The sequence below is a fragment of the Tursiops truncatus genome, chromosome 8 (genome assembly GCF_011762595.2).
Source record: "Tursiops truncatus isolate mTurTru1 chromosome 8, mTurTru1.mat.Y, whole genome shotgun sequence".
Lineage (NCBI taxonomy): Eukaryota > Metazoa > Chordata > Mammalia > Artiodactyla > Delphinidae > Tursiops > Tursiops truncatus.
Window position 1 is genome coordinate 97,228,398 of NC_047041.1, and position 17,814 is coordinate 97,246,211.

A 17,814-nucleotide genomic window follows, 5' to 3' on the forward strand; every position below is an offset into this window, starting at 1 on the left:
CTATAGTCAATTAAAAACAACACATAGAAAGCCAGAGGGAAAAAGTCCTAGAACCCACAAATTATTACAATCCTTCTGGCAAATTGGAAAGGGTCAGTGAGCTAGTAGTTCCAGGAAGAACAATGCAGAAAAGCATGCAACTAAATATAAAGCATGACTAGGATGCTGGAAGTGTAGGAGCTGTACCAGCCAGACAGCTGGGGTGCCTGGCCTGTTTCCTACTGAGGAAATTAAGGGAATCCTGGGAGGTATTTGAGCACAGAGACTGAGGCTATCCTGTTCACTACCCATCACTGCTTCCTCAGAGCTCAGGACCCTTCATTACCATTGATTACATTTTATTCCCTCTCTCCTCTCTCCATCACCCATCAGCTCCTCCAGCCACATGCCCTGTCCATTCAACACTGTCTTGTGTTCAGGTCTGCTTCACAGAGGCACAAAGTTCCACTGGTTCCAGTCACTGGACACAGAGATATTCTGCAGCTTGAAGTTCAGTTTTTGCATGATGTGATTGGCCCTATCTACATGGGAATACATGGGGAAGCCAAGTTTGTCTAGAGCCTGAACCTGGACATAGATGAGGTAGGTGATGAGGCCCTGGGCCCGGTACTCAGGTATGGTGCCTGCCATCCGCAGCTCTCCTGTCTGGTCCATTAGGGCCCAGGATACAGGGGTCCCCTCAGGCCCCAGCAGGCAGAAGGTGGGGAAGGTCCGGATACAGCGCTCGATGAACCGCTGGCTCCTCTCATTGCCACCAAAATGCCAGAATTTATTCACCAAGGCAGCGTGGGTAGGATCCAGGGATGAGAGTTTCAACACCTTTTGATGGCTATTGGGAACAACGGGAAAGAATAGCTCATAATATTGAAACTGTATACAAGCCTGTTTATCCCTGTCCTTTGAAATAAAAACCTTTTGCTTTAGTCTCCCAGACCTCCCTTCAGTGTCAAAAGGCTAACAGAGTTAATGATTAGAAAATGTGAAGATCTAGAAACAGAAGAGCTGTTGGGCTGAGAAACTGGCAACAATTTAGACTATAAATCTGCCACATGGCAGAATCACTGAACTCACAGTTCTCTGCAAGATATTGATAAGGGCCTGACACACATTTCTAAGTTGTTTTTATAGGAAGCAGATCCCCACCAGATGAAAACTGCTCATCTCAAGAACATAGACCCTAGACTGGTTGAAACCAGGAGGTTGATGATGCTTGAAACTTCACCTTGATGCCAACCAATCCAAGAATTGTGCACAAGCTGACCACAACCCTGCAGCAACCTCCCTCACACTGACTTTAAAACCCCTTCCCTGAAAGCCATTGGGGAGTTCGAGTCCTTTGAGCATGAGCTGCCCATTCTCCTTGCTTGGTACCCTGCAATAAATGCTGTACTTTCCTTCACCACAACCTGGTGTCAGTAGATTGGCTTTACTGCAAGTGGACCCAAGTTTGGCTCGGTAACAATATCACATGTACTGTGGAGTATTTTATTTGTCCCCTGCCCCAATTGTTCTGAGAGGGGAATAGGAGCATATTTAATCTGTAGCCAGGCTATCTAGATTCATAATCTGACTCCTTGGGTGATTTGGGGCTGATTACTTCATTTCCCACTTCCTCTATTTCTTCATCTAATAAATAAGGATGATAATCACACCTCCTTTATAGAATCATTGTGAGGCTTAAATGAGTCAATGGATGTAGGGGCTTAGAACAAGCACCTGGCAGATAATAAATCCTCTACAGAAATTAGCTACAATTGTTTCATTTGGCCTCCGCTGCAACTTTCCAACCTAGATAGGGCGGGTGTTCTTATCCTTATTTTACACAGAAGGAAAACGTTGCAGAGATATAAACAAGTGCCCCAAAGCACATGCTAGCAAGCAGTGAAGCCAGAGCTTAAAATGTTGATGTCCGAAGGTCCTTGGCTACCATGTTGAACAAGTGGGGAGGTTGAAGTCCAGAAAGGGGCAGTGACATGAAGTGCAGGCAGCCCCCAAGGCACAGAACACTGAATCTGATGGCATCTGCAGGCTGTAAAGGGGCTTTGGGGGGTGTCCTGGAAAGAGCCCACAAGGTGAAACTAGGAGATCTAGACTCAAGCCCACTATGCCCTTAACCATCCACAGGACCTGAACAAGCTATTTCATCATCTGAGTCTGTTTTCTGTCGGGAAAATGGGGATAATATCTCCCATCCTGTTTATCCTACAGTGCAGACAAGGGGATCCAGAGAGGTTCTTTGATACAAAGTGAATAAAACTCTCCCAGCAGTACAGACGGAAGGCCATGGGACTGGGCATCTTTAGCTCAAATCTCCACCGTCAGTGTTCAGTTCTATTCAGTGTTAGACTGGACATCAATGGGGGAAAATATATTATTTGTTGAAATTCTCTTTATTGGGAAAATTTGTTTGTCAAGTGAATTTACTGAACACATTTATTAAATACCTACTATATACCAGGCACTGTTTTAGCTGTGGAAGATCTATCAGTGAACAAGACAGGGAAGGTACCTGCTCTCTCTCGTGGGTTTGCAACGTTGTTGGGGAGAGTTCAAACATCCAGTAAGTAAGATCGTTAACTAAATTACCTAATTTCAAATAATCATAAGTGCTACAAAGAAAATAAAAGTGGGTCATGTGTGGAAAATAACTGGGAAGTGATTTTAGGTGGAGTGGTCTAGCTGGACTCTCTGGAAGGTGACATTTGAGCAGTTCTGAACAGCAAAAGAAGTCATGTGTGTCAGGATTGAGTGGGGTGGTGGCAGAGGGAAAAGCTGACTCAAAAGGCCTGAGCTTACAAACAACCCAATCAAAAAATGGGCAGAAGACCTAAATAGACATTTCTCCAAAAAAGACATACAGATGGCCAAGAGGCACATGAAAAGCTGCTCAACATCACTAAATATTAGAGAAATGCAAATCAAAACCACAATGAGGTATCACTTCACACCAGTCAGAATGGGCATCATCAGAAAATCTAGAAACAGCAAATGCTGGAGAGGGTGTGGAGAAAAGGGGACCCTCTTGCACTGCTGGTGGGAATGTAAATTGATGCAGCCACTATGGAAAACAGTATGGAGTTTCCTTAAAAAACTAAAAATAAAATTATCATATGACCCAGCAATCCCACTACTGGGCATATACCCAGAGAAAACCATAATTCAAAAAGACACACGCACCCCAATGTTCATTGCAGCACTATTTACAATAGCCAGGTTATGGAAGCAACCTAAATGCCCATCAACAGATGAATGGATAAAGAAGATGTGGTACATATATACAATGGAATATTAATCAGCCATAAAAAGGAACGAAAATGGGTCATTTGTAGAGATGTGGATGGACCTAGAGTCTGTCATATAGAGTGAAGTAAGTCAGAAAGAGAAAAACAAGTATCGTATATTAATGCATATATGTGGAATCTAGAAAAATTGTACAGATGAACCTGTTTGCAAGGCAGAAATAGAGACACAGATGTAGAGAACTAACATATGGACAGCAGTGGGGGAAAGGGGGATGCGGGGTGGGATGAAGTGGGAGATTGGTATTGACATATATACACTAATACATATAAGATAGATAACTAATAAGAACCTGCTGTATAAAAAATAAAATAAAATATAATTAAAAAAAAAAAAAAGCCTGAGCTTACAATGGTCGATGGCAGGAGGAAGACCAGTGTTGTTGGGGGCAGTAAGCAAGAGAGGAGATGAGGTCTAAAAAGTAGATGGGTGTTGGCTCTTATAGGGTCACGTTGGAGTTCCGAATTATTTCCAAGTGAGATGGGAAGTACTCGAGTCTTTTAAGCAGGGGAAGAACATGGTCTAATGTGCATTTTTTTTAAAAAAAGATTACTCTGGCTGCTTGGCAGAAAATGGATGGTTAGGAGACCAAAGCAAAAGCTGGAAGAGAAGGTAAGAGGTATAGTGGGTTGAATGGTGTGTCCACTCGAAAGGTGTGCCCACCTGGAACCGGAAAATGTGACCTTATTCAGAAAAAGCATCCTTGCAGGTGTAAGTACATTGAGGATCCCAACATGAAGTCATCCTGGATTATCTAGTGGGCCTTTAATCCAATCAAAAGTGTCCTTATAATAGACAGAAGAAAAGACACAGACACACACAGAGAAGCCCATGTGAAGGCAAATTCAGAAACGAGAGTGATGAAGCTGAGACAGGCTGGGACCTGGGACCCTTTGCTGCAGTGCTACAATGCTTGCACCTGGACAAACTTCTCCTCGGGCAACAAAATACAAAGAAACTAAAAATAACTGTGTGCATGTGCACTTGGGGCAAATTATGTACAAAGGGACAAAAAGACACAAAACGCCCAATTCCCACTTCTGAAGAGCCAGGAGCAAAAAACAGGGTGTCGGGAGCAAAAGCTGGGTACTGCGCATGCCCCCTGCACACAACACCACCAAAGGGGTGGGCAAAACACCTAAGCCAGCCCTCTGGCCCGACCCCTGGACACACCCCTACCCTCACCCCATATAAGGAGCCAGCTCGACCCCCTGCCTCAGCCAGCAGGCAAGCAAGGGAACCTGTGGTTTGTTCTCTCCCCACTGCTGCAGCAGGGGCCCCAATCAAGCCTTACCTGAACTTCTTGTCTGGCCTCTAATCAGTTTCTATGGATTGGGGAAGGCCAAGAACCCTGGTTGGTATCAAAGCCACAAGGCAAGGAATGCCTAGAGCCACCAGAATCTGGAAGAGGCAAGGAAGGATTCCCTCCTAGAGGCTTTGAAGGGAACAGAGGCTCGCCAGCCCATGGACTTGGCACTTCTGGCCTCCAGAACTGTGAGAATAAATTTCTGCTGTTTAAAGGCGCTCCAGTTCGTTGTGCTTTTCTGCGACTGTCCTAGAATGTGCTGGCTAATTCAGTGGTGACAGATATGAGGCTTCTTCCTTTTTCGTTTTGTTTTGTTTTTGTTTTTTGCCGCACCGCACAGCCTGCGGGCGGGATCTTAATTAGTTCCCAGACCAGAGGGATTGAACCTCTGCCCTCAGCAGGCAGTGAAAGTGCAGAGTCCTAACCACTGGACCACCAGGGAATTCCCCAGAGCAACTTCTTTCAGACTTACATGGACTTGTATTTATCACCATTGGGTGATACGTTTTTTTCATCCAGCAAGGAAGTAGCCAATTTCTTTGTTGTCTCAGAGACCATGTAGAGAAAGCACTGTGTTCGCTTCACCTTGCCCAATTTAATAGCCGCAAGATGGTTTATCACATCATCCAGGCTGGACTGTGAACCTAGATGGAAGAAATGAATTATATGACATATCACTGTTCCTTTAAGTGTCAGAAAAAAGCTGTCCAACGGCTGCAAAGTTTGCAGGTTTCGAATTATTAAAACTCGTGTCCCATCATGAAAAGACTTCTATAGGATAATGGCAAATCACTCTCATATTTAAAAATAATTCAAAATTGGGATAATACTACAATTCCTGAATACATCACAGTACAGTTATGACCATCAAAGAAGATGAGGTATAAAGATAATAACCAAAATTGATTGAAAAATTCTATGCACTCAGTGCAGTAGATTGCTGCTACAGTGGTCTGAGTTTGTTCCTCTTCACTATCTTGATTTTTTTCTTCTTAACTGACTATGGGCTTGACCATGAAACTTGCTTTGGCCAATAGAAAAATAGCAAATATGAATCAGTAAAAAGCTTGAAAAGTGACTATGCACGGAGGTTTGCCTTTTCTCTCTGCTCCTGAGAACCTGTGACTTCTATACACTGCCCAAGCCACTTGAGCAGAACAGCCAGTAGCCAGTACAGACAAAGCCAGCATTAACAGCCGAACTTGAGATTATGGCTGACTTAGTCGTACCAGCTCATTGAAAACCCCCAGCTGACTGCAGCTACATGGGTGAATCTAGGAGAGACCAGCAGAAGAATCACCCAGCTGAGCCTAGTCCAAATTGCTGACCCACAAAATCGTGAGCTAATAAATGATTGTGGTTTGCAGTCACTCTCTGGGGATGGTTTGAAAACCTAACTGATAAAATCAGCCATGGTGCTGAGCACTTCTCTTTCAAGATCTTATTCAATCTTTAAATGGCTTATGTTTGGGGTACTATTCTAATCCTCATTTTTTTTTTTTTTTTCAGTACGCGGGCCTCTCACTGTTGTGGCCTCTCCCGTTGCGGAGCACAGGCTCTGGATGCGCAGGCTGAGCGGCCATGGCTCACAGGCCCAGCCGCTCCACGGCATGTGGGATCTTCCCGGACTGGGGCACGAACCCGCGTCCCCTGCATCGGCAGACGGACTCTCAACCACTGCGCCACCAGGGAATTCCCAAATACATTCTTAACTACTAAATTCCTCCTGCGTAAATAAGACAATGATAAAACGGAGATGAGACAGAAGGAAAGCTCTGCTCCCATATTCAATCTCCCTAATAGATCCTAGAATAAACCATGAATCCTTAGCTATTAAGAAATTATGTTATTCATGATTTCCTATGTAAACCCCATGTACTGCAGTCTTCAAGTTCTAATTCACTATTGTTGGAGGAGGTCATCAAGAAGACGTGCTACCTGTTGACTCATGAGCTGGACCCAGGCAATTGGAGGTTCCCCACTCCCTCCCCTCCTTGGAAGGTGCTTCCCACTTGCCTTCCCAGCTCCCAGAAGCTGCTCCAAGGACACAGCCTTGAGACTGAAATGTGGTGTTGAGATATCTGGATTGGGTACATGACTGAACCCAGTTAAGGCCACTATATAAACGTTTAAGATTTTGGCAGGTGGGTGAGGTGATATACTCATCCTGCAGTCTCCTGCAGGAAACAAGCCTGGAAGTTCCCCTGCTTATTAAACTTGCCACCTACCGATCGGAAGTGGTTTGCCCCTTTCTTAGGCCTCTCCTTGCCATACATGTACATGGGGGCTGGTTTCAGATTTCACCTGGGAAGCTCCCAAATAAGTTTGTGAACTAACAACTATGGAGGTAGTGGTGGCAGCTGAGAGAAAGAATGGACAGCAGGCTGAGTGTCTAGGACTTGGAGTAAAGATATAGAGGATGTAGGGCTGTAATTCGAAATGAAAAGTGACACTACAGATACAGACATGGGAGATCTCAGTAGCCAGCACACATCCCAGTTCCCTTACTTTGAATCTGCAAATGTTGCTTCCAGTTGATGACTTCTGGCAAACCAAGGAATTCCTGACATTTCTTAGGGTCCTTGGAGTAGACTTGGTAAGTATTGGTGTAGTGATCAAGGTCATCTGTCATCTCCTGTTTGGGTTGGGAAAAGTAGAATCAACCAAAATGCTTGTATTTAGTGATTGCCATATTCGTTTTCAGGGTTCCATTATCTTAAGACACTTTTAAATACTAAAATATTAGCTTTTTCGTTGTATTGATTTTATTGAAGGATTATTTACATTATGAGATCAAGTCAAGGACTCCCTGATTCAATTAACAATGAAAAATGTCCTGAACAAAACTACTCCTAACTCAGTTATTGCTTTAAATTTTCAAACCAAGCAAAAATGATCCATTTAAAATTATTTCTCTATCCCTCCATAAAACTCATTAAGAAGCTTGAAAAAGGGGCTTCCCTGGTGGCGCAGTGGTTGAGAGTCCGCCTGCCGATGCAGGGGACACGGGTTCGTGCCCCGGTCCGGGAGGATCCTGCGTGCCGTGCAGCGGCTGGGCCCGTGAGCCATGGCCGCTGGGCCTGCGCGTTCGGAGCCTGTGCTCCGCAACGGGAGAGGCCACAACAGTGAGAGGCCCGCGTACCGCAAAAAGTAATAAAAACTTCCAAGGGGGAAGAAAGTTTATTTAAAGAAATAATGGCTGAGAACTTCCCAAATCTTGAGAGAAATTTGGATACACAAGTTTATGAAGCTCGTAGGTCACCAAACAGTCAACTTAAAGAGAACCTCTCTTAGACACATTATAATAAAACTGTCAAAACCCCCCAAAAGGCTATCAGCAGATTTCTCAGAGACCTTGCAAGCCATGAGAAGATGGGGGTAATATATTCAAAGTGCTGAAAGAAATAAACTGCCAACCAAAAATACTTTACCCAGCAAAGTTGTTCTTCAGAAAAGATAGCAAGATATCATTTTTAATATCTTGCTATCACTATTTGTTTGTGATATTTGTTTTTTTATTGGACATCTATTAACAAATTATTGTAGCTATAGATATTTTAATATTTTGTCCTTTAATCTTTATACTTGAGTTAAGTGGCTAAAAACCATATTACTATATGAGAGTATTCTGAATCTGACTATATGCTTACTTTTACCAGTATGCTCTATATTTTCATATGTTTTTGTTACTAATTAGCATCCTTTCCTTTCAGCTTGAAGAACTCCTTTTAGCGTTTCCTTTTTTTTTTTTTAAGAAAGAATTGGAACATTTTTTTCAATGTTTCACTAACTTTCACGAACAAACAAAAACTGAGGAAGTTCATCACCAAAAGACCTGCCTTATAAGAAATACTGAAAGGGGAACAGTTCTCAGAGCTTTCTGAGATGCTCTTCCCAGGTTATAATCCTCAAATTTGGCTTGAATAAAATGTTCCGATTCCTTCTGAAAAAAAAAAAAAAAGAAAGAAATGCGAAAAGGAGTTCTTCACATTGAAAGGAAAGGATGCTAATTAGTAACATAAAAACATATGAAAATATACAGCATACTGGTAAAAGTAAGCATATAGTCAGATTCAGAATATTCTCATATAGTAATGTTATGGTTTTTAGCCACTTAACTGTAGTATAAAGATTAAAGGACAAAATATTAAAATATCTATAGCTACAATAATTTGTTAATGGATATCCAATATAAAAAATATAAATAGTGACATTAAAAAAACATAAAATGGAGAGCAAAAGAGTTTTTGTATGCAATCAAAGTTAAATTGTTATCAGAGTAAAATAGACTCTTATATTTATAATATGTTTTACATAAGCCTCATGGTATCACAAAGCAAAAACCTACAGTAGATTTACAAAAGATAAGAGAAAAGAATCAAAGTTTACCGCCACAGAAAATCATCAGTTCACAAAGGAAAGTTGCAAGAGGAAGAAAGGAACAAGAGGACTACAAAACAGCAGAAAACAATAGGGTGGCATTAATAAGTTCTTACCTGTCAATAAGTACTCTAAGTGTAAATTGATTCAATTCTCCAATCAAAATATATAGAGTAGCTAGATGGATTAAAAAAAAAAAGATCAACTCTGTGTTGCCTACGAGACTTTAAGCTTTAAGGAAACACATAGGCTCAAAGTGAAGGGATGAAAATGGCATACCATACAAATAGAAACCAAAAGACAGCAGGAATAGCTACACTTGTATCAGACAATATAGACTTTAAGCCAAGAATGATAACAAGAGAAAAGAGAAGGCTATTACAGAACTTTTTTTTTTTTTTCGGTACGCGGGCCTCTCACTGGTGTGGCCTCTCCCATTGCGGAGCACAGGCTCCAGATGCGCAGGCCCAGCGTCCATGGCTCACGGGCCCAGCTGCTCTGTGGCATGTGGGATCTTCCTGGACTGGGGCATGAACCCGTGTCCCCTGCATCGGCAGGCAGACTCTCAACCACTGTGCCACCAGGGAAGCCCTATTATAGAACTTTGATGAAAGAAATTGAAGAAGACATAAACAAATGGAAAGACATACATTTGGATTTATGGTTAATGAATTGGTTAAGGTTTCATGGATTGAAAGAATTAATTTTGTTAAAATAATCATATTACCCAAAGCCATCTGTAGATTCAATGCAACCTCTATCAAAATTCCAATAGCATTTTCACAGAAATAGAAAAAAAATCCTAAAACTTATATGGAACCACAAAAGGTTGACTAGACAAAGCAATCCTGAGAAATAAGAACAAATATGGAGGCTTCATACTTTCTGATTTCAAACTATACTACAAAGCCGTAGAAATCAAAACAGTAAGGTATTGGCATGAAAATAGACACATAGACAAATGGAATGGAATTGAGAGCCCAGAAATAAGCTCTCACATATATGATCAACTAATATTTGACAAGGGAGCCAAGAACACTCAATCAGGAAAGAATAGTCTCTTTAATAAATGGTATTGGGAAAGCTTAATAAGCATGTGCAGAAGAACGAGTCTTACACACTCAAAAAGTTAACTCAAAATGGACTGAAGCCTTAAACATAAGTACTGAAACTTTAAAAACCTAGAAGAAAATATAGAGATAAAGCTCCTTTGACATTGGTCTTGGCAATGATGTTTTGGATATGACACCAAAAGCACAAGTAAAGAAGGCAAAAAATCAACAACTGGGACTACATCAAACTAAAAAGCTTCTGCACAGCAAAAGAAAAAATCAACAAAATGAAGAGACACCTATCAAATGGGAGAAAATACTTTCAAATCACATATCAGATAAGGGGCTAGTACCCAAAACATATTTTAAAAACTCATACAATATAATATTAAAAAAACCCAAACAATCCCATTAAAAATGGGCAGAGGAATTGACATACAAATGGCCAACAGATACATGAAAAAGTGCTTTACATTACTAATTATCAGGTAAATGCAAATCAAGACCACATACATACCAGAATGGTTATCATCAAAAGGACAAGAGATGGGCTTCCCTGGCGGCGCAGTGGTTAGGGGTCTGCCTGCCGGTGCGGGGGACATGGGTTCGAGCCCTGGTCTGGGAGGATCCCACATGCTGCAGAGCAACTGGGCCCGTGAGTCACAACTACTGAGCCTGCGCGGCTGGAGCCTGTGCTCCGCAACAAGAGAGGCCACGATAGTGAGAGGCCCGCGCACCGCGATGAAGAGTGGCCCCCGCTTGCCGCAACTAGAGAAAGCCCTCACACGGAAACGAAGACCCAACACAGCCAAAAATAAACATACAAATAAATTAATTAATTTTTTAAAAAAAAGAAAGAAAAGGACAAGAGATAACAAGTACTGGGGAAGCTCTGGAGAAAAGGGAGCGCTGTGCACTATTGGTGGGAATGTAAATTGGTGTAGCCACTATGTAAACAGTATGGAGATTCCTCCAAAAATTAAAAATAGAACTGTCATACGAATCAGGAATCCCATCTGGGTATACAGCCAAAGCAAATGAAAACAGGATCTCAAAGAGATACCTGCACTCCATGTTCATTGCAACATTATTCACAATAGCCAAAATATGGAAAAAAAAATGAATGGATAAAGAAAATGTAGCATATCTTTACAATGGAATTTCAGTCAGCCACAAGAAAGAAGTAACTCCTGCCAGTTGTGCCAACATGGATAGACCTCGTAGGCGTTATGCTAAGTGAAATCAGTCAGACAGAGGAAGACAAATACTGTATGACCTTCTTTATGTGTGGAATCTTAAAAAGCTGAATCATAGATACAGAGAGTTGGATGGTGGCTACTAGAGGCTGGGGAGGCCTAGGTGGGGGAAGCGCGGAGATATCAAAAGGTACAAACTTCTAGTTTGTACCAGATAAATAAATTCTGAGGATCTAATATACAGTATGGGGATTATAGTTAACAAGGCTGTATTATATACAGTTGACCCTTGAACAATGCAGGGGTTATGGACCCCAACGCTCCGTGCAATTGAAAATCCGCACATATAGCTTTACAGTCAGCCCTTGTATCTGCTGTTCTGCATCCACAGATTCAACCGTCCTCAGATGGTGTCGTACTGTAGCATGAAATCATTGAAAAGAATCTGCATATAAGTGGACTCGTGCAGTTCAAGCCCATGTTGTTCAAGGGTCAACTGTACTTGAAAGTCTCTAAGAAAGTAGATCTTGAATGTTTTCACCAAAAAAAAGAAATGGTAATTATGTGACCTGATGGAGTGTTAGCTAAAGCTATGGTGGGAATCGTTTAATGATATATGTGTATCAAATCTGCACATTGTACATTTTATACTTACAAAATCTTATATGTCAATAATCGCTCGTAAAGCTGGACAAATCTTATTTTTAAGACTGTATTTTTGAAAGTAGCTCAGGTTTCTATCAATAATTAAAAGTCTTCATTTTCAGATTATTTAATTTGGTTATTTTGAATAATATTTCTTACCAATTTCACTTCTATATAAGTTCTATAAACTACATTTACATTAAAATTTTAGATTTTTACTTGATGTTTTAAAATATCATTATATGTTTTATTTTTGAAATGTCTTAGCTATTCAATTTCACTAATTAAAAAATTATCATACAATATGTAAACAACAGTTCCAACTATGTCATTTGCTCCTCAGTTTTCCTTAGTTCACTCTGTTATTTCAGACCTTATGCCTTGCAACTACTATTTTCTCTGCTTTGAGGGCTGTCCTTCCCCGCCACCATGTAAAAAATCTTATTTGCCTTCAACATCCAGTTTTGGTAAAATTTCTACTAAGAAGCATTTCTGATCCTCTCCCTGCAACCTCTACCACATATAGTCTTTTTCCTGCCCTGTTTTATTTGCTTTATTGATGACAGTAGGTTATAACACCCTGCAGTATCTCAATGGGAAGACAGTATCACAATGAGAAGTTTTGAGTTAGCATGAATGAGTTGGTGTGGTTTCAAAACTGGTGTTTTTAAAAGGTAGGAAATATTTTTTCCCCTTGGGTTAAGGGTTTAAAATGGGTTTCATTTATTACAATGCAGAATTCTAGCCTGGGAAATGCTCCTTTGATACCGTTAACAAAAGTGACCATCTACATAATCCTACATTACCACAGCCTCCCACTGGTTGCCTCTATTCCCACAACCTGTTCAAGAAATGACAAAGTGTGTTTGGTCTTAAGCAGCAGCAGGATGCTATCTGTGTTTTGATCCTGCCTGTTTCACACGACGCTGTAATTTACCTGTGTATTTATCTATAATCTCCTCCAGGCTGTGGGCTTTTTGAGGACAAGGACTTGTTAACCAACACCTCGATTCATTTCTATAATCCCAGGGTCTACCACATTGCCAGGTGCATGGTAAGCACATAGCAAATACGAACATACATGCATATTCATTCCACATCTGGCACCTTACCTGCTCCTGAGGGCGGATAACCACTGTATTAAAATCAGGCCACCTGTCCACCAGGGCCTGTAGCTTGAAAGGGTTTCCCTGGTTCATGTGGAAGGTGGTCCCATAAACCTGCAGTATCCGGACAAAGTGAGAGGGTCAGCTTATTAGGAAGAGACGGCAAAGTGCCTTGTTTGATCAGGACAAGGTTTATTTCTATGAAATAATGAAATTTTTTGATTGGAAAGCACCTAATGAGAATTTCTGCAGACCGTTTTTTAGGTTCTAATTTTTGCCCCAATAAATATATCTTTAAAAAATATTCATATAGGGCTTCCCTGGTGGCGCAGTGGTTGGGAGTCCGCCTGCCGATGCAGGGGACACGGGTTCGTGCCCCGGTCCAGGAAGATCCCACATGCAGCGGAGCAGCTGGGCCCGTGAGCCATGGCCGCTGAGCCTGCGCGTCCGGAGCCTGTGCTCCGCAACGGGAGAGGCCACAACAGTGAGAGGCCCATGTACCGCAAAAAGAAAAAAAAGAAAAAAAATATATATATTCATATAGAAAATATTCAGACCAATGAAATTTATGAATAAAAGTTATGAACTCTCCCATTGTAGAATTTAATAAAATCTTTAATAAATTTCCTTCTATTCATGTACACACGCAACAAACTTCACAAAAAATGAAAAATATCAGATACACTCCACTCCAGGTGTTTCCAACTTTTCAGTGTAAACAATGACCCTTCAAAGAATATCTTTTTGTAGAAATCTTTGCATATGTACCTGATATTTGCTTAGGGAAGGTTTTTAGAAGGGAGATTGCTGGGCCTAAAGTTATCTACATGTTTAAGGCTTTTTAACATATATTTTTAAATTATCCTCTGGTAAAGGTAAATATTTCCTACCAATAAGTGGAGGCTATAGTAATTAAAGGTCAGGGACAATTGTCTCTTTGGTCCTTTTATAGCAAATAAAAATAAAGCCAGATAGTCTACCCGTAGAAGAATGCTTACCTTTCTCTTCCCCAGAGTAAAAGGATGGTTTACAAATGGTTAAGATTGAGCAAAGTGAATAGATTCAACTCACCCCAAATTATGCCAGGCCTTTCAAAGCATTAGCCTCACCTAAGATGCATCCACAATTCACCCCACTGTAAATTTATGGTCTGATGTGTAATAACAGTGGCTAATAGTTGCATGTCTTCTCCGTGTGCAAGGCACAGTTCCACCTGTTCAACATAAAGTCTTCTCATCCTGACAATAACCCCAAGAGGTTAGAGCTCTCATTACTCCCTTCTTTTTATTTTGGCTGCGTGGCTTGTGGGATCTTAGTTCCCCTACCAGGGATCGAACCCAGGCCCTGGTCAGTGAAAGCACCAAGTCCTAACCATGGGTCACCAGGGAAGTCCCTCATTACTCCCTTTTTGTATGAGAAAACGAAAGCATGTAAAAGTTAAGTGATGTGGTGTCGACATACAGCTTGACGGTGGAAGAGGCAGGCACAGACCCAGGCAGGCTGGACGCTGAGTCTGCCCTTTTAGCCACAGAACCAATGCGATGTCACTGTCATCAACCTAACTCCCATGGTAGGATTAGGGTGCATATTCTTGACAAAACTAATAATAGAAATTGAAATATGTAACTTTATCGACCAATGTCCAAGGCGTTATGCCCAGTGGATGAGCATAATGGTTAGTACTTGGCTTCAAGGGTTAACCTGCCTGGAATAAAACCCTGGCCACTTACTGTGTGAACTTGGTAAAGCGCAGAGACCTAGTGTCTCTGTGCCGGTAGAATACCACAACCAGGGTTTTGACATTGATACGGTCAAGATGTGGAACAGTTTCATCACCACGAGCATCACTCGTATTGCTCTTCAGAGTCACACCCATTACCCTCCACTGCTCACGTCCTCCTTCACCTCCAGCAACCATCAATCTCTTCTCCATTTCTATAATTTTGTTATTTCAAGAATTTTATATTAATGGACTCCTGTAGCGTGTCATCCCTTGGGATTGGCTTTTTGTTTACTCAGCATAATTTTCTGGAGCGTCGTCCAGATTGTGGCAGGTATCAATAGGTCGTTTCTTCTTTGTCGTTTAGTAGCATTCCACAGTATGGATGTACCGCCGTTCATTTAGCCATTCGCCTATGGAAGGACATCTGAGTTGTTTTGACTATTATGGATAAGGTTGTTATAGACATTCATGTGCATAGTTTTGTGTGAAAATAAACTTGTATTTGTCTGGGGCAAATGTGCAGGACTGTAATTGCTGGTTGTGTGCTGGTTGCAAGATTAGTTAGAAACTTACAAATTGCTTTTCAAGCGTGGCTGTACCGTTTCACATTCCCACCAACAATACAGGAGAGATCCAGTTTCTCCTCATTCTTAACAGCATCTGAAGTGGAGGACCTATTTCGCTCAAAGCATACAGGTAGGCTCAGGTGAGTTGAAATTGGGTACATGGATTATATTTCTGGCCTCAACAGTAACCAGTTGGGCAAGTTATTTAAGTTTCCTTCGTCAGATGCATCATCTACAACATAGGGAGAAGAGTGACACCCTCCTCATATGGGAGTTTTGAAGTTTATATGAGTTCACAGATAAAGCCCAGTGGCTGGGATGAGGTAAGGGCTATAAGTGCTTTTTATTGCCACTAATGAACTGCACTGGCGTTGTTCTGACCTCGAGGTCCCCATTGGTGCCGGTGCTGGGCAGTGGTTGCATGTGACTTAAGATTCTATCTTTAGGTGTAAAAGGAGCTTTTAAAAAGCAGTTTAGGGACTTCCCTGGCGGCCCAGTGGTTAGGACTCCACGCTTTCACTGCCAAGGGCTTGGGTTCAATCCTGGGTCGGGGAACTAAGATTCCACAAGATGCATGGCCAAAAAATAAAAAATGAAAGAAAAGCATTTTACTCGTTTCATCAATCCTCTGAATGTTAGAAATGAAAATATAAATAAAATGTGCATAAATCCAGCCACTTTGTAACAAATATTGCTGCAATAAAAAAATGAATAGTATATAATAATTTCTAGGTCTCCTCCATGGACAGTGCATAATCTTTTGGATTTCAAAGAAATAGGAGTTGACCTATTAAATGTTCCAAGAAGGTACATGGTGGTTAACCTTGCCTTGGGCACAAATGTTTAAAAATTAGTATGTACTTAGATCAACCTTTTAAAGAGAAATCAAGGAAATGTTTTTGAGTCTGCAGAGAGCGTTTTTTTTTTTGCCACTTAAAAGTATCAGACAAGTCATATTACTGAGACCTGTTTCCTCTTCTGGGACATGAGTATAATAGACCTCCCTTGCCAAGAGGTGCTATGTGAGATGCAGCATGAGTGAGTTCCTGCCACAGAATGGGTGCTCAGTAAAAGCTCATTCGTTTTCTCACCTCTATTACAAGAAGACGCAACCATTTGGTTCCCTAAGAATGTCCCATGCTCACCTTTAAGGACTCAGGGAGGCTCTTCCTTAAGTATTTTTCTAGCATCTGCAGCATCTGTGGACCCTGTAAGTGGAGCATCTTCGCAGGTACCTTAGCCTAGAGAGAAGACCAAGAAACAGCCAGGAATGAGAAGATACTGAACCAATAGAAATAGATTGGCACACATTTACCTGAACCTTAGAAGATAACAGGTGAGATAAATTTGCCTAGAAAACTGCTTTGGGAGAGGGGGAGAAAGTATAGTCACCATAGATTTCTAGCCTTACTATGAAGGACAGGAGTTTAGAAGGGCATCATAAAAGTCCTGAAAGGGCCACCTCATAGAAGACACAAAGAAACAAGCACCGAAGATTCTATCCTAATACCTACGTCCAAGCCCTCCTTCAGTGCCTTTTATTGGTGTCACTGTCTTTAAAGTTCTCACCAACTCCAAGGAAGGATGAGACGGGCAGAAAGCACAGGGTTCTCTTTCTGATAATTTTCGCTTCACTTTCTTATACTACCCTGAATTTTAGTCATTAAAGACACATATATTTTAACAAACATATTCTTTTTTTAAATTGAAGTATAGTGGATTTACAATGCTGTGTTAATTTCTGCTGTACAGCAAAGTGATTCAGATATATATATATATATATATATATTTAAAAATATTCTTTTCCATTGTGGTTTATCATAGGATATTGAATATAGTTCCCTGTGCTATACAGTAGGACGTTGTTGTTTATCCATTCTGTATATAATAGTTTACATCTGCTAACCCCAACCTCCCACTCCATCCCTCCCTTTGCCCCGTCCCCCTTGGCAACCACAAGTCTGTTCTCTATGTCTGTGAGTCTGTTTCTATTTCATAAATAGGTTCATTTGTGTCATATTTTAGATTCCACATAGAAGTGATATCATATGGTATTTGTCTTTCTCTTTCTGACTTACTTCACTTAGTATAATAATCTCTATTTACACCTATGTTGCTGTGAATGGCATTATTTCATTCTTTTTTATGGCTGAGTAATATTCCATTGTATATATACCACATCTTCTTTATCCATTCATCTGTTGATGGACATTTAGGTTGTTTCCCTGCCTTGGCTATTGTGAATAGTGCTGCTATGAACATAGGGCTGCCTGTATCTTTTTGAATTAGAGCTTTCTCTGGATATATGCCCAGGAGTGGGATTGTTGGATCATATGGTAATTTTATTTTTAGTTTTCTAAGGAACCTCCATACTGTTTTCCATAGTGGCTGTACCAACTTACACTCCCACCAACAGTGTACAAGGGTTGCCTTTTCTCCACATTCTCTCCAGCATTTGTTATTTGTAAAGTTTTTAATGGTGGCCATTCTGACTGGTGTGAGGTGATATCTCATTGTAGTTTTGATTTGCATTTCTCTAA

The 17,814-nt window shown here is 41.1% G+C and overlaps 1 protein-coding gene across 1 annotated transcript; it reads right to left on the minus strand.

The window, feature by feature from the left end:
* Positions 1 to 426: 426 nt before the first annotated feature.
* Positions 427 to 16,497, minus strand: LOC101322422 (glycine N-acyltransferase). Its single transcript, XM_019947941.1, has 5 exons — positions 16,420 to 16,497; positions 12,992 to 13,099; positions 7,115 to 7,241; positions 5,079 to 5,250; positions 427 to 829 (listed from the first exon to the last, which is right to left on the minus strand). Exons 1-5 carry the CDS (start codon positions 16,495 to 16,497, stop codon positions 427 to 429), a joined length of 888 nt encoding a protein of 295 aa, XP_019803500.1.
* Positions 16,498 to 17,814: the final 1,317 nt, after the last annotated feature.